At 43.4% G+C, this 26,583-nt stretch overlaps 1 protein-coding gene across 2 annotated transcripts in view; it reads right to left on the bottom strand.

Annotated features, from left to right (window-relative positions):
• The window catches only part of ATP7A (ATPase copper transporting alpha), a 307,765-nt gene that overhangs the window by 88,292 nt on the left and 192,890 nt on the right, over positions 1-26,583 (bottom strand). For both annotated transcript variants that reach the window (XM_069211097.1, XM_069211107.1), the window contains exons 8-13: positions 20,899-20,975; positions 16,484-16,706; positions 14,643-14,876; positions 13,016-13,107; positions 12,754-12,881; positions 7,442-7,596 (exon numbers count right to left, since the gene is read on the bottom strand). In XM_069211097.1, coding sequence (XP_069067198.1) covers positions 7,442-7,596; positions 12,754-12,881; positions 13,016-13,107; positions 14,643-14,876; positions 16,484-16,706; positions 20,899-20,975 — 909 coding nt within the window. The remainder of the gene's footprint in view (positions 1-7,441; positions 7,597-12,753; positions 12,882-13,015; positions 13,108-14,642; positions 14,877-16,483; positions 16,707-20,898; positions 20,976-26,583) is intronic.

Here is a 26,583-nt window from a genome sequence, read left to right as displayed (position 1 = left end):
CGTTCCAGTCTCAGAGCCCTGGCCTCCAGGTCAGAGATCTGGGAGTTCCTGTCCCGCTCGCGGGTACGGAGAAGGTACTTGGCATGCCCTCTGAGGGTAGCCTTACAGGCGGCCCATAATGATCCTGGGGAGCGGACCAACCCCAGATTCAGATCGAAGTATTGAGTTAGTTGATTTCTGATCTCTTGGGTGTAGTCTTTGTCTTGTAAATACCATGCGTTTAGGCGCCATACTGGGCGTTTGGAGGGATCCGCTCCACCCAGTCGGACCTGCACTGGTGCGTGGTCCGAGACTCCCCGGGGGAGTATCTCTGCCCCTGTGACACTCGAGAGGTCCAGAGCAGACATGAATACCAGATCAATTCTGGATTGCGTCCGGTGGGCGGCCGACGTGTGGGTGTACCGGCGATCCCTAGGGTGCCAAGTTCTCCATACCTCGCAGAGGCCAAGGCTCTCGGTCCAACCAGTAAGAGCCGAAGCCCTGGCTAATCTACTGGCCGTAATCTCGCCGGATACATCCAAATCCGGATCGAGAACCGCGTTGAAGTCCCCCCCCAGCAGGGTGGTCCCCTGGGGCAATCCCACAACCACTCGGCGAAGCGAGTGCAAGAAGGCATCAAGTCTCGTCGGGGGGGGCATACGCTGATATAAAATTTATCGGAGTTCCATGAAGAGTCCCCGTAGCCACTACAAATCTGCCCTGTGGGTCAGCCTGTGTTGCTGTGATCACCACAGGCAGAGAGCGGTGAAGTAAAATGGCTACCCCTCTAGAGCCCCTGGAGAAGCCTGCGTGGTATACTCTGTCATACCCTCCCCGTATGAGCATGGGGCACCTAGTCCCAAGGAGGTGGGTTTCCTGCAGAAGGACCACTAAGGGGGAGTATCTGCGGAGAGTGTTAAATACTGCTGACCTCTTAATCTTATCCAACAGACCATTTACGTTCCAAGAAAGAACCTGAGTTAATGAGTGCCAGGCGTGAATTGTATAGGTGGTGCATAGGGCTGAGTGTCAGGCTGTGGACCCAGGTACGACCATTTCAAACAAAACAGTAAGATAATAAGGAAGCTAAGCAACTTCTTCCTATCTAGGCTAACTTCAAAAACCCCTCCCCCCAACCACCCTCCTCCCCATACTCCCACCCCGGAAGCATCTGTCGCCCAAATACCCAACCAAAACCAGACAGCCAGCAGGACTGTCCTTGGGGTGGAGTGGTGGACCCCTCCATATAGTCGGATCAATTACAATTAGTGGTGACCTGCCAAGTCTCAGGTATCTTATAGTAGAAAGGCATGACGCCTTCTGTGGTGACCCTTGTAAGGTCTGCATAGGTGAAACGGACCTCTCAAGTCATTTTGGACTCCCATCAGCAGGTGTCAAGTGTGTCATATTAACCAAGGACCGGGGACTGACTCAGGCCGTTATCATCTGCCGTTTGGCCTGGGATCTGAGGCCCAGAAGGGTCCGTGGGTTTCTTCTCTGTTTGTGAGCCAGAATCTCGGATTTCCTCATTGTTGTCCAAATTGTTTGTGTCTTTCGGTCTCCCTCTCCGGGATCTGGTGCGCCTCCGGCTCCTCCGGGGGCCTCCCGGGGTGAGGGGTCCGACCCGAGGGGCCCCCTCCGTGAGCTCCAGGGGCCCCCTCCGGGCACCGATGCCCTCCTCCGTCAGCCAGTCCCAAGCCTCTTCAGGTGTTTCAAAAAAATGTGCTCGCCCGGCCAAGAGGACCTTGAGTCGCGCGGGGAAGAGGAGCATGTATGAAAGTTGCATCGCTCTAAGTTTCTGCTTAACGTGTTCATACGACCGGCGGCGGATCTGGACCTCACGGGTATAGTCTGGGAAAATTAAGATTTTATGGTTCTCCCATTGAAGATCTTCCGACCTCCTAGCCTCTTTAAGGATATTGTCTCTATCCTTAAAGTTAAAGAAGCGCGCAATCATAGGTCGTTTTGGGCCGCCCGGTGGGGGGCGCGGGGCCAATGCCCTGTGGGCTCTTTCAATCACAAACCAGGGCGAAAGGGACTGGTCCGGCATCCATGCATTAATCCACCTTTCTAGGAACTCAGATGCCCCACCATCCTCCACGCCCTCCGGAAATCCGATGAAACGCAGGTTGTTGCGTCTTGATCGGTTCTCTGCATCTTCCGCACGACGGTGCAGCTCGCCAGTTCGAGTCTGCAGCTGGGCCACTTTACTTCTAAGGTCAGCTAGGTCGTTTTCAGTCTGGGAGACTCTAGTTTCAACCTCGGTGATCCGGCTCACTGCGTTTCTGAGGTCTTGCCGAACCAGACCCACGTCTTCTCGTACTTCCCCAATCTTAGTCTCCACAGCAGACTGTGATGCTTGAATGGCTTGAAGGATGGCACTCACTCCGTCCGGTGCGGGGCCTCCGCTAGCTGTGTCTCCCTCTCCTCGCTGGCCAGCCGGTGTCATGAACTGGTCAATCTTTTGCTGGGAAGATGGAGGTTGCTTGTTCGCCTTGTCTCTCCCCATCACGGCATCGGAGACAGGAGTCGGGTAGTTTTCCAATCAAGTCTAGATCTCTTGCACGTTTGCTGTTACTGCGATTATGAGTGAGTGGGGAGAGGCATTCAGGCCCAAGCTGTGATCTTCTTTACCTTTGAGATCTGATGAGTCCAGTTTCATCTTGGCCCAGTTGCCAATTGCCATTAGGTATTAAGTGCTAAGGGGGGGGGGGGGGGGGTAGGGCGTCTTTCTTCCCTGACTCCTTTCCCCTCCCGCACCCCGTTTTCACTTCGAGCCGGTACCTTCAGTAAAGCCTCGACCGGCCCCGGTGTTAATTACGCTGCTCCAGTGACGCCATGAGGTCACTCAGGGCCATTGCCCTTCCGTTAGTTCGGATCGCGGTGCTGATTTTTCGGCCGTATCGGTAACTTTAGCACAGCCTCATCCTGCCTCGATGTACCCGCCGCGCTCCGTGGACCCCCGGCATGCCTCCGCCGTCACTCAGGGCACCAGGGAGTCCCTCTCTGCAACCGCCCTTCCTCCGCTCCAGCTCCGGCCAGCGGGGTCCCGGGCACAGCGCAGCCGCTTAGCTCCCTCCGCCGCTGTCCCCAAGTTTGCGCACGGCCGCAGCCTCATCCACACGGCGCTCTCTTCCTCCAGACGCAGCGGCGCCGCCCCCACACACCGCGGGAGCCGCGCTAGGGTCGTAGCCTCAACCCTATCCAGGGTCCCCCTCTTACCCCGTCGCACCTCTGTTCCAGCGCGGCCGTGTCCGGGGGGGATCGCCGGTCCGGCCCCAGCTCAGCCGCGGAAGTCAGTCCCCGCCGCCATTTTGTTTTCGGGGACGGGACGGTCGCGGCTCGACAACGGGGGCTGCTTTCGCCAGGAGTTCCTCGCCGGAGCCTCTCAGGGGCCCAGGGGTCACAAGGACTGTCAAAACGACGTCTCCGGCTCGGTCAGGCCACTCTAACTACGGGCGGATGACGGAGGGGTCCAGAGCACTCTCAGAGTGCGACCGCCATCTTGACGCCCGAAGCCACGCCCAGTGAAATTGTTTCCTTTTAAGGTTAGTGGAAGCTGAAAAGTCTGCTGTAATGATTACTTGTGACTTGTCATATGTATAGGGACCATGTTTCCTTGCATCAGTGATAATATGACAGGGCTGTTGATGTCGCAAACAGCAGGCTAATATATGACGAGGCTGTGGTGAACGATCTGAAGATCAAGGGGTACAGTGAAGGTGAGCTTCATCAAAATTTGATTTAAATTTGCCAGGAAACCTAACATATTGTCTTTTTCAAGTTGTTCAGGAAGACCTATAATTCTTATGTCATTCCTCCGACTATGATCTTCCAAATCAATTATTTTCTGTTGTAAATACCAGATGTCATGACTTGTATCAAGAGTCTTATCAAGACAAGATTCAATATCAGTAATGCGACTATCCATTATCTGCATACGAGACTGAAATGTATTAACTTCCCCTCTTAAACCTTGAACTTCTGCAGTATTTGCAGCAAATGCGTTATTTACGGACGTAAGTGAAGATTTAATGTCCAATAATTCTTTCAGTATTGTGTTCATTGCTGAGCAAGCTAGTTCTGGAGATTCAGCTGTCGTACACTTTGGATCTTCAATGACAGGTTTAGACTTCAAGGCCTCAGTGTATGATAAATGTTTAACATGTTTAGGATCTGACATGAGAAATGTCTTTTTCCCCCCTTGTCTCCTTTAAGTATCAAATCTGAATATTTGTGTAATTTAAAGCACAAAAGACAATCTTGACAGTCCTTCAGTTTGTTCTTTTCTACTCTCTAGCTCTTCCTTTGATTTCCAAACATTTTCTCTAATAATGCTAGAGTAATTCAACAGTCATATCGAGTGCTCCAGTAAAAAGTATTGCTCAGAAGAAATCACGAAGTTCTGGCGCTGCATAGAAAAAAAACTTCCAAATGCCAAGTTTATGAACCGTGTTGAAACCACATCAATTATATCCGCAGTAATGTCCCAAGCAATCTTACTTCACTCCTCGGTCAAGCAGAGCCAGACAGAGATGCTTCAGGTGCATTCACACGCCACCATTTTCTGCTTTTCTGAAGCGTCACATGTAGAGCCTATACAGAAATCGCAGGGTGTTTGGAAGAGTAAAATTAAGGGCGCGCGGTGTCCTCACCCTTCTGATGCTGCATTCTTCGTTTAAAGATCCACAAGGAGATTGGGAAAGCATTGAATGGCTCCCTTCCCTGTCTCCGTCCTCCCGAGCTCTAACAAAGAGCTGACATCTTCTGCGGTGCCAGGCTTTGCCTCCGCAGTTACACTTCTGCCTGCATCAGGGGCATCGTCACCTTCCCCCCCTTTAGCAGCTACAGTGGGATGCGGTTCTTGATGGGCCTCTTCTGTCTGCAGCTCAGCACACAAAGGCTCATATTTAACTTGGGCGGGTGAGAGAGTGAAAGCAACGGTGGGTGGATGGATGGATAGCTGAAATGGTGGCTGGATAGATGGATGAATGACAAAGGATGGACGTTAGAATGGAAGAAGGTGTATGAGTGAAGGGGAGGGTGGATGGATGGTTGATGGATGGAAAGGAATAGTTGATAGATGATGAGAGAAAGGACGGATGGGTTAGTGGAAGGTAAATAAATGGATGAGTGGATGGATGGAATGAAAATATGGATGGATGAGCGAAAGGATGGATGAGTGAAAGGCTGTAAGTAAAGATGGATAAGTAAAACAATGGATGGATGTGTGAAAGTCAGGGTAGGTGGATGTCTGGATGAAAGGATGCATGAATGGATGAGTGAAAGGGTAAACTGATGGATGGATGAATATATACCTAAATGGATGAGTGAGTGAAAGAATGGATGGCTAAGTGAAAGGGTAAATTGAGGGATTTATGAAGAGATGGATGGATGGAACGCAGGGTGGATGGATGGGCGTAAGGGTGGATGGCTCAGTGAAAGGGTGGATAGCTGGAGGAGCTAAAGGGAGGATGATAGATGAATGGAGTGAAAAGATGGATAGATGGAACAAAAGCACGGTTGGATGAGCGAAAGGATGGATGGATGACTGAATGGATGGATGGGTGGATGAAAGGATGGGTGGATGAAAGGAGAGATGGAAAAGATGATTGGCGGGTGGATACGTGTCCCTGAACCAGTGGGGGCTCTGCGTTATGGGCTCCACAGCTACACTACACCCTCCTTGTTTTGAGTTCCATTTTTATTGTAATCAAGAGCAAATAAATATTCACTCTTGCTATAATAAAAAAAAATTGCAGATCTGCTTAGGGTTCAGCAACAGCCTGAGGCAGCTAGTGACATTGTTTGATTGCCGACGCAGGTAGGTGCCTGCGTCAGCCAGAGATATCGTTCAGAGCTGGTGAAATTCCCGCCCTGTGAGCATGGGTGTGTGGCTGTGTGAGTTAAGGTTAGAGACAGTCAGCGAAGGAATGAGTCAGAGTGAGTGAGAATGAGTGGCAATAAGGAACAGTATGTATGAGAATGAATGTGAGTTAGCCAGGGAGAATGACAGTGATTGTAATTGAGTGTTACTGTGTGTGAGACTGAGTCACAGTAAGACTAATTCAGAATGAGTGAGAATGAGTGGGACTGAGTGAGATAGAGGGGGCCAGAGTAGAATGAGTGAGACTGTGTGAATTAGTAAGACCAAGTGAGACTGAGTGAGTCAGAGTGAGATAGTTCACTTAGTGCAAGAAAGTGTAAGAAAACCCTTCAAGAAGAAGCCAAGTAACACTCTGACATTCAGGATGAAGTTACACCTGTTTATCCTGTACACAAAATCTTCGGAGTTACTTAAGGAGGGACACTAATCAAAACTAGTTAATCCGTACTTGGTCCATGCGCCACGGAAGTGATGTATGGGAAGCACTGCGCAATGAGAACGCAGGAAAGAAGGGTGCAAATTATGTTAACGAATGCTAAAGCTATGGGTGTACTCCAAGCCCATTAGTAGAGACACGAGTCTCGCAAGCGAGGAGGCATGTGCTACCGCATGCTCTCGCAGGTTCGACCAAATAAAGGAACTTGTCTTTAGATTGAGGCCAACAAAGATACTGGAGCCAGGAAAAGCAGCTCAGCACCAGACATTAAAACACAATTCAATATCCAGATTCTAATATCTCAAGGAAGAAGCTCAGCCATAGAAAGATATGGTACATGAGATAGAAATTGAGGTAGATCTTCAGTTCGTTTAAACATTCAGCGGGTATATCTCAGAACTGCATTGGCAATATCCCATCTACAAGTTCAGAGTCCCACACTTAATTTCAAGAGACTGCTGGTAGTTATCAGTACTGTTTTCAACTGCACTAGCTAGACAATATGCTGTTTTGCCTAGACCCCCACCTTAAAATCGTTCTTTGTCTTAAAGAATGAACCCAGCAACTGATCACTTTTACGAGTTGGCCAACAGCAGGCTGGCACAATATATTTCTTTAGCATTCTAGTCCCATACTGTTACAACTACAGTTCATAACCTTTCCTGCCCTTCTGAAATGTTTCAAATATGTCCGAGAAGAAAGCAGTACAATAGGTGCTTAGAGTCAGTGACATAATATAAAATAGCATTAAGTCTTTCAGCACTAATATTCTGCATTTTAAAATCAAAACCTTAGTTTAATCCTGCAAACTGATTGCCATGCTTTATGTTTCGACACAAATGAGTCAGCTGCATGTCTGGTATCATATGTTAATATCAAGTGAAGCAGAGTATCACAAAAGCAGAAGGTTTGGTCCAACATATGATGATGTGAATAAAAGGAAAATAATATATACTTTGGAAGCCCCTAGTCATGGAAATAAGTTTTTCAGAGTGGTGGTCCAATGTCAAAAACTGACACTTGACATAATAAAACAAATCATTTACAGTCCAACAAAAGTGAGGGGGGTCGCATGTCTGCTATATCACTCAGTATCTGCTATCATTTCAATCAACAGTTTAACAACGAGTAATTTTTACCTTTGATGTCTGGGCTTCTTCAACAAGTTTAACTATCTGGGAGAGCGTTGTATCTGACCCCACGTGAGTTGCACGAATCAGCAGTGAACCGTTCTGATTGATAGATCCAGCAATAACTGTACTTCCAGGTTTCTTAGTCACAGGCATGGCTTCGCCTAAGGAAAAATCAAAGAAGAAAAATGCTCTTAAAACATGAAGTGAATCCTCCTTAATGTCACATGAACAGCCAAATGTAACTATGTTTCCATATATATTTTTCTTCTAGGACTCTGGAGGTTTAGCAAGAGTAAATGAATAGTTTTGTTTTGGTGTTGGAGGGCAGTGGATTGTTGATTTGGCTGTTTAGGGTGGTTTTACTGACAATACTTTGACGTACAGAAACACCGGAAAAAAAAAACATAAGTTCCATCCAACTGTTTCGCACCACCTGAAGATGGTACTTAATCACTTGCATGTGCCTTTCAAAACAACAAACCTTTAACAGTCTCCAATAGCAAGTATTTGTCAAGGAAGGAAGAGTGCTCATTCCGAAGATAAAGTTAACCCCTCCCCCACCCCCCAGAAAGCCACCACCCTAAACAGCCAAATCAACGATCCACTGCCCTTCAACACCAATCCACTTGGCACTGAACTATACTTCATTCAAAGAAAATGCTATACCTTACTAAAATTAACATTGCTTACTTGGTATCCTAGTTTTTCATAATATGTTTCCACTATGAATACCTAAGACTTAAGGTTATCTCCGCCTATGTGTGAGATTCCTGAACACCCATACATTTAAAAATCATTTCATGAAGAGAACCTTCCTCTATAAAGACTTTGGCCCTCATTACAAACACAGAACCAAATAGTGAGCCAAGGCCAATAATGATTTTTGAAGTGACCACATATCAGCTATCATTAAAAAATAAAAAGAACTGGATAGCAAGAAAAAACGGTACATAGTTTTTTTTCTACTTAAGAATCTAAGTTAAGGGATGGGAGTTCAATATGTACCACCCAGAAATCTGGCATGCTTCAAATGACGATAGATTTCTGTGTTCAGGCAATGATTCTGCCAATTTCACCCACACTCATCAATAATGCTAAGCATATTTTAGGGGATAATAGGGATTTAGCAAAAATATTTTTTCTTGGATTGGGTCCCGTCGGGCCCTAAGATAACTATAACTTGCACCTTCGCCATGCACAGTTGTCTGATCAATAATTGTATTGCAAATGTTGCAGTGATAATATAGAAGGTGGGATAAAAGATGCCATCAATGATATAACATGTAGACTAATTAACTTTGCATGGCGATGGCAGGAGTAATAGTTACCCTAGGGCGTGAGTTATAGTTACTTGAAAGAACTATAACTGCTGATTTTCCATGGTATTGTACAAGTAAATCCAGAACCTAACTATAATGTCCCTGTAACCTTTGATATTTTTCAGTGAATTTCTATGGCTTTTTAACGTATAGTAATTTTCATTACTATACGTTTATCCATCCGCTGCCGTGCACTGCGTTAGGCCGTGCGTGGCGGCAGATGGCCAAAGGGTCTGGCCTTCGGCTTGGCCCTGAGGCCAACTGCCTATAAGCACCCAACCTAGCACCATGCACGGCCTTCTACCATGCACATTAGAGGTTGCCCACAGGGGCTGGCATGTAGCCAGTCCCTGCTGCCAACTCCTCTAACCACCCAACCCGATGCTGTGCACAGTTCTTTGCGCATGCATTGTGGAAGTTGTCCACGGCCTCTCTGGGTGTGAGAATAGGTGTGAGAGGCTGTATCTGGGGGTAAGAGTGGCTGTCAGTGTGTGTCTGGGTGTGAGAGTGCATACATCAGTGTTTTAGTAGGTGTGTCAGTATGTGCGTGAGTCTATGAGTGGGTGCATCCGGGTGTCAGTGGGTCTGTAAGTGGGTGTGTGATGCTCTCAGTGGGTGTGAGTGGGTGCATAACTGAGTGGGTCTGAGTGGGTGCGTGAGGGCCTGACTGGGGCTGTGAGGGAGTGCATGAGGTTCAGAGTGGGTCTGTGAGTAGGTGTGCGAGTGCTTTAACAGCAGCTCCTTGCTTGCTGAAGCACACGAACAGGGGGCAGAGATGAAAGCTCTGCTGTTTGACAGCGAGACCTGATTTAAATGTCTCGCTGTCAAACAGCAGAGTGTTTGCTGTGGCTTGGCTGCAGCGCCGCAGCCAAGTCACAGCAAACAACTATGTCCCAGGTGTGGACACCCCGGGACATAGCAGGAGCCAGCTCTGGGAGCTGGGGGTCTCCAGGGCCATCAGAGGCTCCTTGAGGGGGGTTGCGTGGCCTCCCTCCAATGTTTATATAGCCCTGGGCGACGGAGGGTGGTGGTGGTCCGCAGGGCCTGGGGGTCCCAAAGGGCACCCCTTTCCTTTTTTTTTTTTTTTACACTTTTCCCCAGGGGATGGTGATCCCCATGGTAAGGGGGACGTGGGCCCCCAGGCATATACTTTCATCAATGCCACAGACGGTGGTAGTCCGCGGGGCACCGGGGGGCCGCGGGACCCCCACATATTATAAATAAGACAGCCCTGGGAAGGTGGCAGTCCCCAGGGCAGCGGGGGGCCTGCAGGCCCCCCCTGCATAAAACAGAAGCCCCATGGGTGGTGGTCCCGCGGGTGCAGGGAGCTCAGGCCCCCCCGCATATATAAAAATTGAAGCCCTGGGGAGGTGGCAGTCCCCAGGGCAGCACGGGGGGGCACGGGCCTGCCCAAATATATTTAAAAAAATATGTAATCTTTGGTGAGGTGGTGGGTCCTGGGGCTGTGGAGGAGCAGGAAGGCCCCCCTAACAAAATTTTTAATGCCCCCTGGACCTGGCCCATCCAAGCACGGAAGCCTGCGCTTGCTTTTTGTAAAAAAAACAGGCACGGAAAAAAACAAGCACGGAAGCCTGCGCTTGCTTTTTAAAAAAGATTTTTGCAGCAAATCTCACGAACTTGCGTCCAAAAAAGAATTAAATTTTTTTTTATTTGCTCTTGGGGGGGCACCACCAGTGCTGAGAGGTCAGGGTATCTCTACCCTCGCCCCTTTTATTTTATTTTTTTAAACTTTTTTTCTGGGACTCAGCTCAAGCCGAGTCCCAAGATGGCTGCCAACACTCCCTGGTTTGAAGTGTCAGCAGCCAATCAGAGCTGTGCATTTGCCTGCACAAGCTCGTCTTTGTTTGCGAGTACTTTGTCGCCAGAGCTATACAAATTTGAATTTCCCTAAATTTCTCAAAAACTAATGAACAGATTTACACCAATTAACAAAAAGCACAATCTGCGTACCGACAGCTAGCTTTCTGCCAAATTTGGTGTAATTCCATCCAGTGGTTCCGGCTGTAGACGTGGTGATACATCTATGGGAATTAACATGGAAAACGCAACATTTTTTAGGCCCCTTTTTCTCGGCCTAAAACTAATACATACACACATATATATATATATTCAAGTGTAGTATTTCACTTTGCTGTTAATAATGCATTTTCCCCTTTCAGTGCTAAGAACGACCTCAAATTGAAGTTATTAAGTCACTGATTGCATCATCAGGATTCATTAATGCCCTCTAACTCCTGAGATAAGAATTCACCAATTGCTCTCTCTACATAGAGCAAGTCTGAGTTTACTTAAGTGCTTTCCAATGTACATTTTCTTGCAAGGATTTATTTAGTCTTTTTCAACTCTGATTCAATGATTTGCAAGTCAACTTTCCCTTGTCACCAGCCTTTTGCCAAAAACTGTGCTGCAACTATTTGTTATGTCCAAGATAATGCAGTTATTGAACAGTGCCTTTATTCTAGTACCTATTCCTTCATTTCAAAGCACACCTGGCAATTGTTCTAACCCTTACTTCGTTTTATTATGTGCAGAATAACACAGAGTGCAAGAGATCCTCTTTTCCATGACACTTGCAATTGTCTTCCCTTGCCACAGTGCTCTTCATAATCATGTTGCCTTAATGTAATCTCAACAAAAGGCCATTGCAAAAACTTCCCAATCACTTGGGTCTCTCATGTTTGTCAAGCAAAACGTGGCTTGAAAGAAGCATCAAATAAGCCTGACAATTATGACGTGCTTTGTTTGTTCATGGACTTCAAATGTAATTCAATATGGGGGTTCAAAATAGCTTTTAAGTTAGATCAACATGGCCCTTGGAGCCTTGACTTAACCAAAAAGTCCAACCACAAAATTAAGTTTCCTCATTGCCGTCTTCCATGACGGCATTAAACCTGGACAGAACAGCCATCTCAGGGTACTGTCTCTATGTGTTAACAATCAGATGGTTTCTTGGTCAAGATAGCTGTTTTACCGCTCATCTTATGGGAGATCATGTTGAATCTGTTGATTAATGCAGTTTAAACTAACACCAAGTTTCCAGAGCCTTTGTAGGAAATCACAAATGAAGCAACAATTACATAATTTCTGTTCATTCTGCACTTTTGTTCAGGATCAAGCTTCCAGCTCCATGCAATAACTGGATTCCCACTTTGGCCTGAACTACTTTATCAATGTGGGCTGGCAAGCAAACGAGAATCTCTTGTTTACCCAATTTCGAGTCCACCGATATTATGGCTCAGAAGCACTAATGCTAGACAACTTTTCAAATAAAATAAGGGTCACTAAACTAGACTTGTTCCAGGACCCCTCCCTAAGGACAGATTTCACAAGACTGAAAAGCATACTTCCTAATCTGATTATCGCCTACCCTTCAGCTTTCCTCATCCCATCCAAAATCAAATCCAAAATCAAGGGTTACATAGAAAAAGCTTTGCCAGCTCTTACACACACACATAGTGAAGCTGACAAAACAACTGTTAAGTTCAGGTGCCTTACGTTGCAGTAAATATAACATAGAACAGGCACAGATAGCTCTTAAATATGACCAGATCAATGTGATTAAGAATGTAGGTGAAGCAACCAGGGAAAGAGTAACGGAAGTGGTCTACATAGCACGATCATTAGGATAAAAGAATAGAAGAAGCAGAAAGTATACTCAGTTTGAAGAGGTTTACTAAAACGGAGTAACCAATATTTTAACGCTGCAGATTGTTATTGCAAACAGTTGTCAAATCAAGGAATCACTCGACAGACCTGCATCGCACATATTGAGATTCCCCAAACCAATATTCATTACTCACTGGATGTTTATAGTAAAATGTTGTAAACTCCATTACTTTTCTGTAAGCAAACTTTGTTGCACGTAGAAGTCTTTCATTTCGCAACCTGAAGGTATGCTCAAATATTATGCATTAGGAGAACGATTATTGGCAAGCACGATTATCTTCCCATGAACGCCTGCCCAAAAAACAAAAGTACCTGTGATGAGGGACTCATCGACCATAGAATGGCCCTCGATAACTCGTCCATCCACTGGAAACTTGCCTCCCGGGACCACCTTCACAATGTCGTTACGCTGCACCAGCTCCACCTCCACTTGATCCTCACTATTGATGATGGCAAATTTAACATAATACCATGGAATTAATGAATACATTTGTGTACAAAGTTACTGAGCACTGAATTAAAAAAAAAACACAACCAAGGGAAAAACAGAAACATCTGCTGGAAATGGTAATACCTTATGACGGAACTGTCTGCTCCCAGATGCACTACGGTAGCCTCTGTGGCTTGTAAGGAAATTAGTCGTGACAGTGCCTCTGATGTTTTACCCTGCAATAATTACAAAAACAAAAAAACATTAGAACTACAACCACCATTCGCTTTCCAGGAAACCAAAGAATGGATAATGATAGCATTAAAAAACACGAAGATAAGAAATTCATGGTTCTACAACCATTACACTTATCATAAAATCACATGGAAGGAGGATGCGTTTTAAGTAAGTCCCATTGGCCATACTCTGTTTGGAATGGCATGGTTCGAAGCTTTAACTGATGCAAGTAACATACTGCAAAGACTTTAACTCAGTTTCTTTAAACATGATCGCCTTAATGTAGATGAATAGGTTATAAACTGGAAACTGCCTGAACGTATGCTCGTTTTCACACCAGATCAGATGTTTCGACATGTTCAGGCATGGTTATTTTTGACACCATCAGTAGGAGGGATGGGAAGGAAAGAAACGAGAACAATTCTGCCTGCCAGTCACGCAAACTAACAAATGTTATGTGCATCTACCATTCACACTCACTTATGCGGCCAATAAGTGAGAGCGGGTTTACCGGCAGTGGGAATTAATCAAGTACTGGAAGAATGTTTAACTATTTTAATTAGTTATTTGCATTTCACACACAGCTTCTAGGAGTTGCATTGTGTAGACATTCTATAAAGTATTCTAGAAATATAGCACAAAGTTAACAACAACGGTCTTTGTAAGATAGATCTTTAATTGTAAAGTACCAATGAATAGCTTATGGAATGAGAATTCAAAGTGAAAACTTACTGAGTACCTAATTAGATAAAATTACAAATATTAAACATCATACTAAGTAGCAGATAACAGCTAGTAGCCAAAGAGAAAGTGACCGACATTAAAATACATTAACCATAAGAAATGAACAAATCTAATTGACAAGACTACTGTACAGATAAGATCAGGTACACAATATAAGAGTGCCCTGGAGCCTTTTATATTGAAAAACCTTTTCTGCCAATCACACACAAGTCACAATGCAATAAAATAAAGCTGTAGCACCAGATTACAACTATGAATTTTAATTTTCCGTCATTTTCAAGGATGCTCAAACACATTACAAACCAAAATACATTAACAAGGCCTCAGATGGTCTGAACTAGGGGAGGCCTGCTGAAGTCTGATGTAGAGAACACTCCTACCTTTGAAGGGTTGTGTTGGTGGGCGCAAGAAAAGATTCAATAGAGAGAAAAAAGGATGGGTGGAAATGTGAGAATACCAAAAAAAAAAAACCACAATAGCCAAAAGTGTGCGTAGAATGAAAATGTTAAGACACAGAGTACGCAAAAAGCACTGCAACTAAACACAGAAATAACATGAAATAAAAAAGACCTATCTAAAAAGAAAAAACATATATCTCGGTAAAGGATTAGGAAGCAGGATACTATACTTTATGGGTAGTGGAGATTGTGTCCTCTCTCCTTCAACCCACCCAAAAAAACGCTGGTAAACAAGAAGGGAGAAATGGCCCAGAGCCTACCAAGTTGATTAATCAAGGTCTATCATCAGTTTAGTACTGTTAATGGAAGAGTTTTTTATAGCTCACACTTACCTTAGCAATATGCTCCAGCCATCGGCCTAGTGCGATAAACACAAACAACATTGGAGGGGTGTCGAAAAATGTTATCGGGTTCACTTTGGCTTTCTCGATCATGGCCACCAAAAGAACGATACATGAATAGACAAAAGCAATGCTGGTGGCCAATACGATCAGCACATCCATGTTAGCCGTCCTGTGCTTCAGCGCTTTGAATGCTTGAATGTAGAAGTACCAGCCACCTAGAAACTATAACATGATCAACAGTTAATAACTAGTGCAAAGATCAGTGTGAACTTAAGTTACTTTAAATTCTTCTGAGTTGAGCAGATTGAAGAATAAAGCATCTTGTCATCTACTATTTGTAATCCAGCCTAATAATATAAAACTTTACTTTTGAATATATCAAGATGCTTTAGACGTTCAGAACTTGTCAAGAAGAACGGATCATGTGTGGTTAAATTAAAGGCTTTAAAAATTGTTCTCGGGTGGTGCACTTATTTACAACTGAGTAAAAACGTGTCTGGTATCCTCATGAATCTTACACCTAAATATGATATATGATGGCTCTGCTCAGGTGCACTTACCTATCTAAATTACTCTAAACTTGGCTACCTGCATGTTTCGATGCTTGTTAAAGGTTCGGTGTAGCCCATATGGGACTAGTACGCCACTCTATGGAAATATAAACTAAAACTTTGCCAGCATGCCAAGTAGCATTCATTGCCAAACGAGAAGAATTAGGATTTGTGGATTATTGGCTGTTCAAAGGTAAACCCTGACTAAGTGAGCTCAGGTGCCTCGAAATGCAGGTATCTGCTTCTTCATGCATTGTTGTTTATGTCCTCCTTCCCATTTCCCAATTTTGCACCATTAGGGGTTGCTGGCTTCTGCACACAGAGTTGCAGTCGACTACTTTGGGCCGCCCTTCACTTACCCCTTGGAGCTTGCTTCATAATTACTAGAAAATACAACAAAGATGTGCTGCCCACAAAGGCTGATGTCTCACTCCCTCCATCCTTACTGTTAAAATTCCACTTTCAATAGCCAAAGGGAATCAAGCAGTGTCATCTGGCTCTGGCAAGCAGCTGAGGTCTCCAGAACTCCAACAGGTTTTGGCCATCCACATATTTCATCTGGATCTTTTTGGAGCACGAGAACTCTTGTACCCCAGACCGAACTTTCTCCAAGCAATCGAAACAGAGCAGAAGAGCCAAGAACTTCACCATAAGCTACACACAGTGAGTCTACAACACAGAGCACAACATTTCCCCCAGCTTGCATGAACTCACAAAAGATGTGATATAGAATGTAGAAAATTAAGTTATAGTTTCATTAAATATCAATGACACCAGAACGCTCTAAAGTAAATGTGACACTAATATCCTTACTGTGTCATCCCCCTGACTCTTTTTCGAGTTTAATGTTTTGGGACTGGATTAATACATTGAAGACTGCTGGAGACAACACCATGAAGCCAAAAGGAAAGACTTCTGCTTTAAATGGCGAGTCATCATATGTATCTGAATAATTCAGTTTCCTCTTTGTAAACGTGTTTCACAAAGGATGGTTTGGGGGGTTGGGGGCCTGTGCGCTATTTGGAGTGCATAATTGGGGCTGTATTGTTTTTCATGGCAGGAAACAACGCTTCTATAAAAAAAATTATAGATAAGAGAACAATGTCCACCTTCGAATGCGATATGGCCTAATACTGAAAATAGATAACAAAAAATTAACCATATGCTGGGCAGATGCAAAGCCAAAGCATCACAAACAGGGTTGAATGCAGTCCTACAACATTTCACACTATTTATTCATTTCACACTAACAAAAGTACAATTATTGGAAAGAATTACCTGAACAGGTACACACAGCAGGAAGGACAGCAAATTCATGATGGATAATCCGGGGACGAGTTGACGCTCGAGGAACATGTTTTGGTGATACTGTTCTGCGTCCTCCGTACTCATGTTGTGGTGGTGAACAACAGAATGGTGATCTTCCATAATCATCATGTGAATCATCAGCCCCATGACAGGAATGCAGAAGAACAAGCTCACCAAAAAGGACCTCCTCCACCTAACAAAAAGATATACAAAATAGATCAGTCCAAGGAGCATTCAATGGATGCGAGGACGGCAGTGGGTGAGGTGGCCCAAAGCAGTCATTACTGTATAGGTGGACCTGCACTTCTAAAACACTTTTGTGAGCAAAATGGGTAAGTGAACGGAGACTCTTACCCAGGCAAATAAAGAAATCAAGGCAGGAGTATGCATGCTTTATCCCATAGCTCAGCTGAAATAAGTTGTAGCTGGGCCCAGAAAACATGACAAAAATCAATCTTTCCCAATTCTACTAAAAAATTAAACAACATTTCAGTAGCACACAGGAACAAAGCTTTCATGCAAAACTAGCAACTGAGATGACGAGGGATAGATCTATCCAGACAGAACATAACTGGGTGTACTCTCAATGGACACAGATTTGGTGCCAGCTGGCTTGATACCGCTGGAGTTCATAATGTTGAGGCTCTGGGTGTCCGGTAGCATTGTTCTGATGATTAAACAATCACACAGACACTGGGACAAGGTATCAAATCAATGTCTATATTTAAGGTATCTGTACGGCAGTGGAAAATTACAGTATTTCTTCTGGTAGATAAGCCTCCCAGTGCAAACTCAGTGTAACAGAGAAGTGCCCATAAAGTTCTTCTATCTAGATGCTCAAGATAATTATCCTGTAGGACATCAACTTTAAATGGCAGGAATGATTCCATCCATGCTGCTCAATGACTTTGGCAAAGCAAGAGTTCTTTAACACTACTATACAGTGACCCACAGCACAGCAATCATGAGAGGTTCTGGCCCAGCAGAGTAACTATATATCGCTCTACAAAAAGAGTGTCTGCAGAAGACTAGAATTCAAAGTCAGTAGGGAAACCATCTTAATCCTTCTTGCAATACTGCATACGTGTTACAACATCTTAACTATAATTACAAATGGCTGATCTAACTACTGTGCAAAGAAGGGTTTCCCAATTGAAATATCCAAGGAATTTGTTTAATCTTTTCTAGATGCCAACATAATATGGGGAAGCGGTACATTCACTAAGCCTACTTAAGCACTAATAGGAAATTCTCTTAGCCCTAGATAGAAAGGAAAAAAAATATAACTCCTACGACACTCCCGTTGGGTTCTCCCAGATCAATCTTCCAACCCTGATCTTCACCATATACTAAGATCACTATTATTTGTGGGCTGTTTTTCCAATCCCCGTTCAAATGTCTGTTTGCACATGGATCAAATCACAGGTTTAGTTACCGATAATTCCTGCTTCCCCCACATTTTCCCCAGCTGAATTACAGCAGGTCATACCTGCAAAATTTACCATGGGAGAACTGGCCAGTAAATACCGCTATAGAATAATATTGGTGCAGAAAGCAACAAAATGGAAATGCTATTCCCAATTTGAACGGGAATAACATATGATATCAGATATTTATTGAACCTGATGAATACCGATCCCTGGGGAATCCATGAACTCATTCCTCACCAGGTCATCCTTAATGAGGGCCTAAGAAGGAGATATGGGACAGTGGACCCTCATAAAAATGTCCTGGCAGAAAATCCTTAAACAACCACTTCTATCAACAATGGATGCTGTGACATGAAAAAGGGGAACTCATTTTAATTAATTGATTTTAAACTAATACAGCAGTTGGTGTCCCTTAGTGAACCTTGGCTTTTGCACGTCAATGCTGCTTAGAAGAGTTATCTAGGGCTAAGAGAACTTTACCATATGAGGTATCCCGCTGCCCACCAGAAGACTGTGCTTAACACATGGAAAGACAGGAGAAGCTGGTTCAGGAAGGTGCCTTCAATTCCATGTGAAAAAGCACATTTTCTGCGAATGGGAAGACCTCTGCACATGTTCAGTGGAGTTTATAGATTGTCAGTTGCATTTTCAGCCTCTCACAGGGTGAAGGGAACTAGAAGCTGAAGACTATGGAAGACCAAACTAGAAATCCATAGGCTTCTCAACCATTTGAACAGTGCTTACGTTTAATAAGAATTCTTAAGCCATCTATATAACATCCAACTCGTTAATCACTATAGGCTTCACAGAGTTCCTTGAAATAGAAGAGTGTTGCTTTGCTTTTAAAGAATGACAAGCACTGGTTGAATGAGGGTCATATCTTAAAAGTCCATCTCCTTAGTCGTCCCTAAGTGGCAGGCTGAGTGAGGAGAAGGGATATTTGGAAAGATGAGCTATGGGAAGGCACTCCTGGATTGGAGAAATGAGAGGTGGAGGAGAAGGGGAGAGAATGAGGGAGGGAAAGATGGATATATTGCGCTTTACAGTGTCACATGGTTCTAGGTACTGACCCTAACTACCTGAATAATGTAATGAGTTATCAGTAGAAGTGCTTGTACTGAAAGCACCCAGAGAAGCCAGGATGTCATATTATGATATCACTGCTTTCTCTTTTGTTGAAAATCTGTGCATAATGTGCAACGGTGAGTGCATCACTACTGTGGCCATGGACATGAGTGTTCAAGATCTTACCCACAAAGGATAAGGATCAGTGACCTCCAGCTGTTCTGGAACCCAAAGAAAAAAAGATTCAAATTGTCCAGAAATAAAAACTAATTATAACGAGAGGCTCAACCAATAGGACAATTTTCTTCTGAGAAATGGAAATGGTATACTTGATTCCTTTGAAAAAGAAAGAAAAAATCCTGTAAGAAGATGTCAATGACTGCCTGCCCACAATACAGAAATAAGGTAAAGCTATCAACTCACACTGGAAGGGAAACAGGCTTCATTGGTGCCAAAATCAAGGGCTTCATTTTAGTATACTGAGTGTTGCAAGTACTAGATCCTCAAGCTTTATCTACTGTCTGGCTTGTCTAGATTAGTAAAGTAGTAAATACATTCAGCACCCTTCACAGATTAACAAGGATCAAAGCAGCGTCCACGGGATCTCCATAGTGAATTTACTCTTATGTTCCTTAAGGTGGTCACATCATCTAGCCATGTGTTCAGAGTTAACCCTGACTATCTTGCTTGGAATCCCGTCCAGGTACTACCACAAAAGTCCCCACACCCATTTTTCATCAGAGATCTAGAGTGGGTGAAATAGGAGTCCTGGGTTTTAATCCTTTGGCAGAATAGCTTTTAATGTAACATCAGGTCTGAGTTTCTTCCTCATAACACAGTGGCACTTTGTTTCAGTCTCAAGGTTCCTGCAGTAAAGTAAGGGATGTTCTGCAAGACACAGAACCTGCAGCCCGCTACTGTTTGTACAAAGTGCACATCATACTAATGCAGTTCTATCAGTCAGCATCAACATGTGGCTAGACCAGGACGCTCAATATTGCACCAATACATTTTCTATTGGAATAAGATTTTAAAATGACTCCAGATGCCGGAGGATGTGATGCTCCAACCTTGGACTTTCCTTTTTTCAAACAATTGTTTTAAGGTGTGTTACTCACAATGGCTAAGTTGATGTGTTGATGTGAACCAGGAATAAGTGTTCCAGAATGCAAAATGTTGTTAAACGAAAACCTCAGATTGGAAAATGGTGTCACTAGTCTCATGAAGTCATCTGGCAACTTCAAGAAAACAGTGCGGGTGTATCTACTGCAAGAAGTGCCTAAGAGAACAAGAGATGTCAGTAAGACAAATCTGCCAGCACAGAAATGCACAGAGAACTCTGGCTAGAAGGCTAGTCAGGAAGAGAAGGCAGGGTTAACTAGGTGGACAGTACAGATGTGTGGACAAGGCAGTCAGCATGTTCACTTACAGGTTGTCTCACATCACCCAAAAAGACCTACATACAATGGAGAAAAGCAGAACATCTTTTTTTTAAAGCAGCAGGGATGAGGAGACAGGACAAAACAAACAACTCCACAGGGCGAAGAAGGACGCATAAGGTGAGAGAGCAGCCTAGAGCAAATATGAACAATACAGGTGTCAGGAAATGAGGGCTGAGAATTTACAGACTGATAACATGATCATGTGCAATTTCTGCACTGAAATCATGTAGAACAGTCAATCACTCCTAGTCTTTGATTCCCAAGTCAGTATTCAACCTTATTAGCAGACGGCTTCTAGGTCACTTTAATATGACTTCATCTTTGTGAATGGTGCCCTGTTTTGGAAATACACAATTATATTACGGTTTAAAAAAGAAAAAAAAATCCTCAAATTACAGATTATTCCATAGATCATTATTTAAAATCTGTTAAGTAAAATTATACTTACTGACTTATTTCTTGCTTGTGATCTAGGTGACTTGCAGATCTATCCTTCTTGACAAAAGTTGAGTCAAACCCTAAATCCTGTTTTAAAAAAGTAGTTTAATTATGAAACAATTTAACAACAGTTGTGCTTATTAAAAGTCAACAATAAGTTATATGATCGTATAGATGCTTCCTAGAGCAAATGATTAACAATTTCTCCATGCTTTCCTTGGTGCTAAGATTGTCATGGTTTTCTTGTATACAATATCCCTGTGCTCAAATACCCTCCACAGTACAAATCAGTTTGAGAAAGTACACATAGCGAACAATCTGTGTGTCTCGCAGACATCAATGACTGAAAATTAGAAAAGATGGGTAGCTGCCATGGTTCGTTAGCTCAATTTCTCACTTTGTTTAAACATTTTTGGGACAAAGAAAGTCAACCTCTAACCCATATAATCATCAAATTCCCACCAGCGAGGCAAATTATCAGCATAGTTTATCACAATGACAAACCACACTCATGTGAACAGAGAAAGGGGGAAGTAAAGAGATACCATAAAGTGATAAACAGGAGGCATGGGAATTATTCATGGCAAACTGGCTCACTTCGTGGTAGTGTGCACATGAATATGCCAAAATCCAATGAGACTGGAAATGATACTGAGCAGGTATCAATCGAAAAAATGACATAAAAGAGTAAAACAAAAAAACAGATGCAAATGACTTAGTTGTAAAATTCTACCAAAAGAACAATCATGTCTATTACTTATCACCAGGTCCTTAAGTGGAGCAGGTACCTCTGGGTCTCAGACCTGGCGGTAATTAAAAACTAAGATTAAAATATGTCCGTATCAGACCTTATCTTCATATCCCTAACTTTGCAGGCAAAACACTAATCGATGTATGAGCAATAGCTGTAATATCTTTAAGGTAATCCATGTCAGTGATGCATTTCCTGTTTGCTTTTTCCAGGATATTATGTTTCTGTAGTTTTTTAATGAAAAATATTACTTTTGTTTGTGTGTACTGTGAACTAAGTCACCTCTAGGTGCTGTGTGAGTTCGGGTTGCGGGTGGGTGTTTATGATGGGCCATGACTGAGACCTCTGGAGTTCATGCAGAGAGCAGTGCAAGTTTCTCACAGTGTGTCTCAATGAGTAATAAAAGTAACTCATGAAGTACCCATGACTATCTATGAAAGCCGTACAGCATCAAACATGCCGCTGCTGGTCATGAACTAGGTGGGCAATAAGTGTCATTAAGAATAGAAAAAATATGTACTGAGCATAGTTTTCGCTGCTTTTAAGGCCATTCCCTTGCATGCCTTTACAGGGGTCTCCAACCTTTTCCGTAATAAGAACTATTTTTTAAGTATAATGAAAGTCATCCCAAGCTACTAATATTACTGTTGTAATAGTGACTACAATAGACACGACTATTCTAAGTGGCCACAATATACAAGATTAACATCAGTAAACACCTCAGTTCATCAGGCATGGTTGCCAGTAGTAATGCAGAAAAGGCCTGGTCAATGTGGAATGCCTCAATGTAGGTAATACACATTAGCCATGGTTGCACTGCAACGTCACATCATTTTTTAATGAATATCAATTTAAAAAATATTTAGTAAATTTATTCGCTCCAAAATACCAACTTACAAGTTATGAAAATACACAGATCTTCGTCTGCAATACATCCTTTCAATTTTGGTACACACAAATTAATTCAGCCAAGCAAAAGCTTGTCATTTAGCAGGCTGGGATGCACACAGGACAGCTACTTGTAGGTAGCTGAGGAGCTATCAGTTCATGAGCTACTGGTTAGAGAAGCCTGCTTTACTATACGGTACTTGAATTTTACATATGGTTTTGGTTCTTGCATGGTATTGTTTATGGGATGGATCTGATCTGATATGATTGATGTTCTCTTTCTCATAAGTGATATACAGGGAGTGCAGAATTATTAGGCAAATGAGTATTTTGACCACATCATCCTCTTTATGCATGTTGTCTTACTCCAAGCTGTATAGGCTCGAAAGCCTACTACCAATTAAGCATATTAGGTGATGTGTATCTCTGTAATGAGAAGGGGTGTGGTCTAATGACATCAACACCCTATATCAGGTGTGCATAATTATTAGGCAACTTCCTTTCCTTTGGCAAAATGGGTCAAAAGAAGGACTTGACAGGCTCAGAAAAGTCAAAAATAGTGAGATATCTTGCAGAGGGATGCAGCACTCTTAAAATTGCAAAGCTTCTGAAGCGTGATCATCGAACAATCAAGCGTTTCATTCAAAATAGTCAACAGGGTCGCAAGAAGCGTGTGGAAAAACCAAGGCGCAAAATAACTGCCCATGAACTGAGAAAAGTCAAGCGTGCAGCTGCCACGATGCCACTAGTTTGGCCATATTTCAGAGCTGCAACATCACTGGAGTGCCCAAAAGCACAAGGTGTGCAATACTCAGAGACATGGCCAAGGTAAGAAAGGCTGAAAGACGACCACCACTGAACAAGACACACAAGCTGAAACGTCAAGACTGGGCCAAGAAATATCTCAAGACTGATTTTTCTAAGGTTTTATGGACTGATGAAATGAGAGTGAGTCTTGATGGGCCAGATGGATGGGCCCGTGGCTGGATTGGTAAAGGGCAGAGAGCTCCAGTCCGACTCAGACGCCAGCAAGGTGGAGGTGGAGTACTGGTTTGGGCTGGTATCATCAAAGATGAGCTTGTGGGGCCTTTTCGGGTTGAGGATGGAGTCAAGCTCAACTCCCAGTCCTACTGCCAGTTCCTGGAAGACACCTTCTTCAAGCAGTGGTACAGGAAGAAGTCTGCATCCTTCAAGAAAAACATGGTTTTCATGCAGGACAATGCTCCATCACACGCGTCCAAGTACTCCACAGCGTGGCTGGCAAGAAAGGGTATAAAAGAAGGAAATCTAATGACATGGCCTCCTTGTTCACCTGATCTGAACCCCATTGAGAACCTGTGGTCCATCATCAAATGTGAGATTTACAAGGAGGAAAAACAGTACACCTCTCTGAACAGTGTCTGGGAGGCTGTGGTTGCTGCTGCACGCAATGTTGATGGTGAACAGATCAAAACACTGACAGAATCCATGGATGGCAGGCTTTTGAGTGTCCTTGCAAAGAAAGGTGGCTATATTGGTCACTGATTTGTTTTTGTTTTGTTTTTGAATGTCAGAAATGTATATTTGTGAATGTTGAGATGTTATATTGGTTTCACTGGTAATAATAAATAATTGAAATGGGTATATATTTTTTTTTGTTAAGTTGCCTAATAATTATGCACATTAATAGTCACCTGCACACACAGATATCCCCCTAACATAGCTAAAACTGAAAACAAACTAAAAACTACTTCCAAAAATATTCAGCTTTGATATTAATGAGTTTTTTGGGTTCATTGAGAACATGGTTGTTGTTCAATAATAAAATGAATCCTCAAAAATACAACTTGCCTAATAATTCTGCACTCCCTGTAATGTTGGAGATGTGTTCTACAATTTAACCTCTGGTTTTGCCCCGAGGTAACGGAGATTCCACGATACATGTGTTGGTAACCTCGGCAACTGAAGGACTAGGAAATGCAGATTATCATAATGTGGATGGTGATGATATTATGACAGCAACTGGCCTGTCTCAATTATATTCAGAAAAATCTGTACAATTAGATACACTAGGAGTACCTCTATGGTTTAATGTATTAGGAATTGTGATTTGGTGATTTGTACTGACAGAATAATACAGAAGTATTTTTCAGTAAATTTTCTCTTATGGTGGATTTTGTATTTTGCTAATGATTCATGTATTAAGCTTCTTTTCCCCACAACCTTGTTGAATATGTATTAATGTACAGTCAGGCGGATAAACTGACTTGAGTGGGTGAGAGCGCAGGGCCATCTCTGTTTATCCATTTTTTGTAAATCTGCTTGTGTGAAAGTAACATTCACAAATCTGCATTGTCACACTATTTTGCTGCCCTCTAATCGGCCAGTGCATGCGGGCTTCAGTTTCTTTTCTCTCAGCTAGAGCATGGATGATTGTTTCAGCTTCATTGCTGCTCTTCTGCTCATCGCGCTGTGATTGAGGTATTACTTTTAATTTCTTTTATTCCGTCGTCCCTATTGGACATCTTGCCATTTGTAGTTATGATTTAATATGCCACACACGCTTCAAAGAAGCCCATTTCTCCTTTGAAATGGATATTTATTGTGACAACGGATGTTATCTGCTTATTTTCGCTACGATATGGGAACAGGAACAATTGCTTTTGTTATGTGACAGGACTTTATTTTTTTAACCAAATGTCACCTTTTTTGTTTTTTTGTAACGCATGGGGAAATTAACATATTTGCTCAGAATCACAGTGGTGTTGTGCCGAGACCTAAAACAATGACAAAGCCAAATGGTCTTGCCTTGAGGCTATTGGCTTTGCCATTACTTTTTGTTTATGTTGCACAGCATGGGCATTACAGTCTTTGGCAATGATTTGTAGCCATGCTGTAGAGCAGCATGGCTAAAATTAATAATAAAAAAGGACTATGATGCATCCAGTGCAAATGTACTTTTTTTTTAATAAAAGCGCATTAGCTTTGGCTGCAGCATAGTGCATTTTTAAATTAGCCACACTGCAAACCATCCACGCTGCTGTACAGCATGCCTCTAAAACATTACCAACAGCACTCACAGGTGAGGCCTACTGGCTTTACCAATGCATGGTGGCTTTCTAGATTTTATCATCCTAGTTATAGCCACAGGGAAACGGACATTCCTAGTAACTGCTAGGTTGCAGTTTGGCACCCAAATAACAATTGCACCTTATTTGAACATCTAATTCCTAAAAGGGAGGTAAAAATCCAAGACCTTCATGGGGTGGAGCAGGCTGGAACCAGGGTTGCGTTCTTTCACTTCCCTGTGCCCTAACATTGCTTTTGTGCTTGTAATCAGGGCCTGCTTTTGGCAATGGCGAGTTGGGCACAAAGTGCCTAAATTCAGAAGGGCGCAATGACCTTGCTTGGAAACCTACCCTTGATCTTTCATTTTAAGTTAGCCGGTGCCTCACTGCATAAAGTACAAGTTACTTACCTTCGGAAACTAAATATCTGGTAGAGACATATTCTAGTTGTAGATTCCTTACCATAGAATCTTCCCCCAGGCGTCAGACTGGATCCAGAGATTTTTCTTCGAGCAATACCCTTCCGTGTCAGTAGGCGGCGTCGGTCGACTCCGCAGGCGTTTTAGTCACCATGATGATGTCAGGAGTGGTACATAGACGCCGCCCTCGCGCAGTGACATCAGTTTCTTTTAACGACTTTCCACGCCAAAGCTCAGAGCCGCTTAGAACACTAAGATTGGTGCGCCAGAGCTAAGGACCTGAAAGGAGGAATCCCTGTCCCTAGAAATCAGTTCGCAAGTGGTGAGGATGGGTGGGCGGTAAGGAATCTGCAACTAGAATATGTCTCTACCAGGTATTTTGTTACCGAAGGTAAGTAACTTGTACATCTGAGAGAGACTTCTAGTTGCAGATTCCTTACCTTAGAATAGATACCCAAGCAATGCCATCCTCGGTGGTGGGCTGCAAACCAAGATCATACTAGAAAGTCCTGTGGGACCAAACAACCAAGATAGCCGTCTCGACTGACCTGACTGTCCAGGCAGTAGTGCTTAGCAAACGTGTGCAGGGG

Source organism: Pleurodeles waltl, chromosome 2_1, assembly GCF_031143425.1.
Source record: "Pleurodeles waltl isolate 20211129_DDA chromosome 2_1, aPleWal1.hap1.20221129, whole genome shotgun sequence".
NCBI classification, from domain to species: domain Eukaryota; kingdom Metazoa; phylum Chordata; class Amphibia; order Caudata; family Salamandridae; genus Pleurodeles; species Pleurodeles waltl.
The sequence above is the reverse complement of the archived record's forward strand: the minus strand, read 5'-3'. Positions and strand labels throughout refer to the sequence as shown.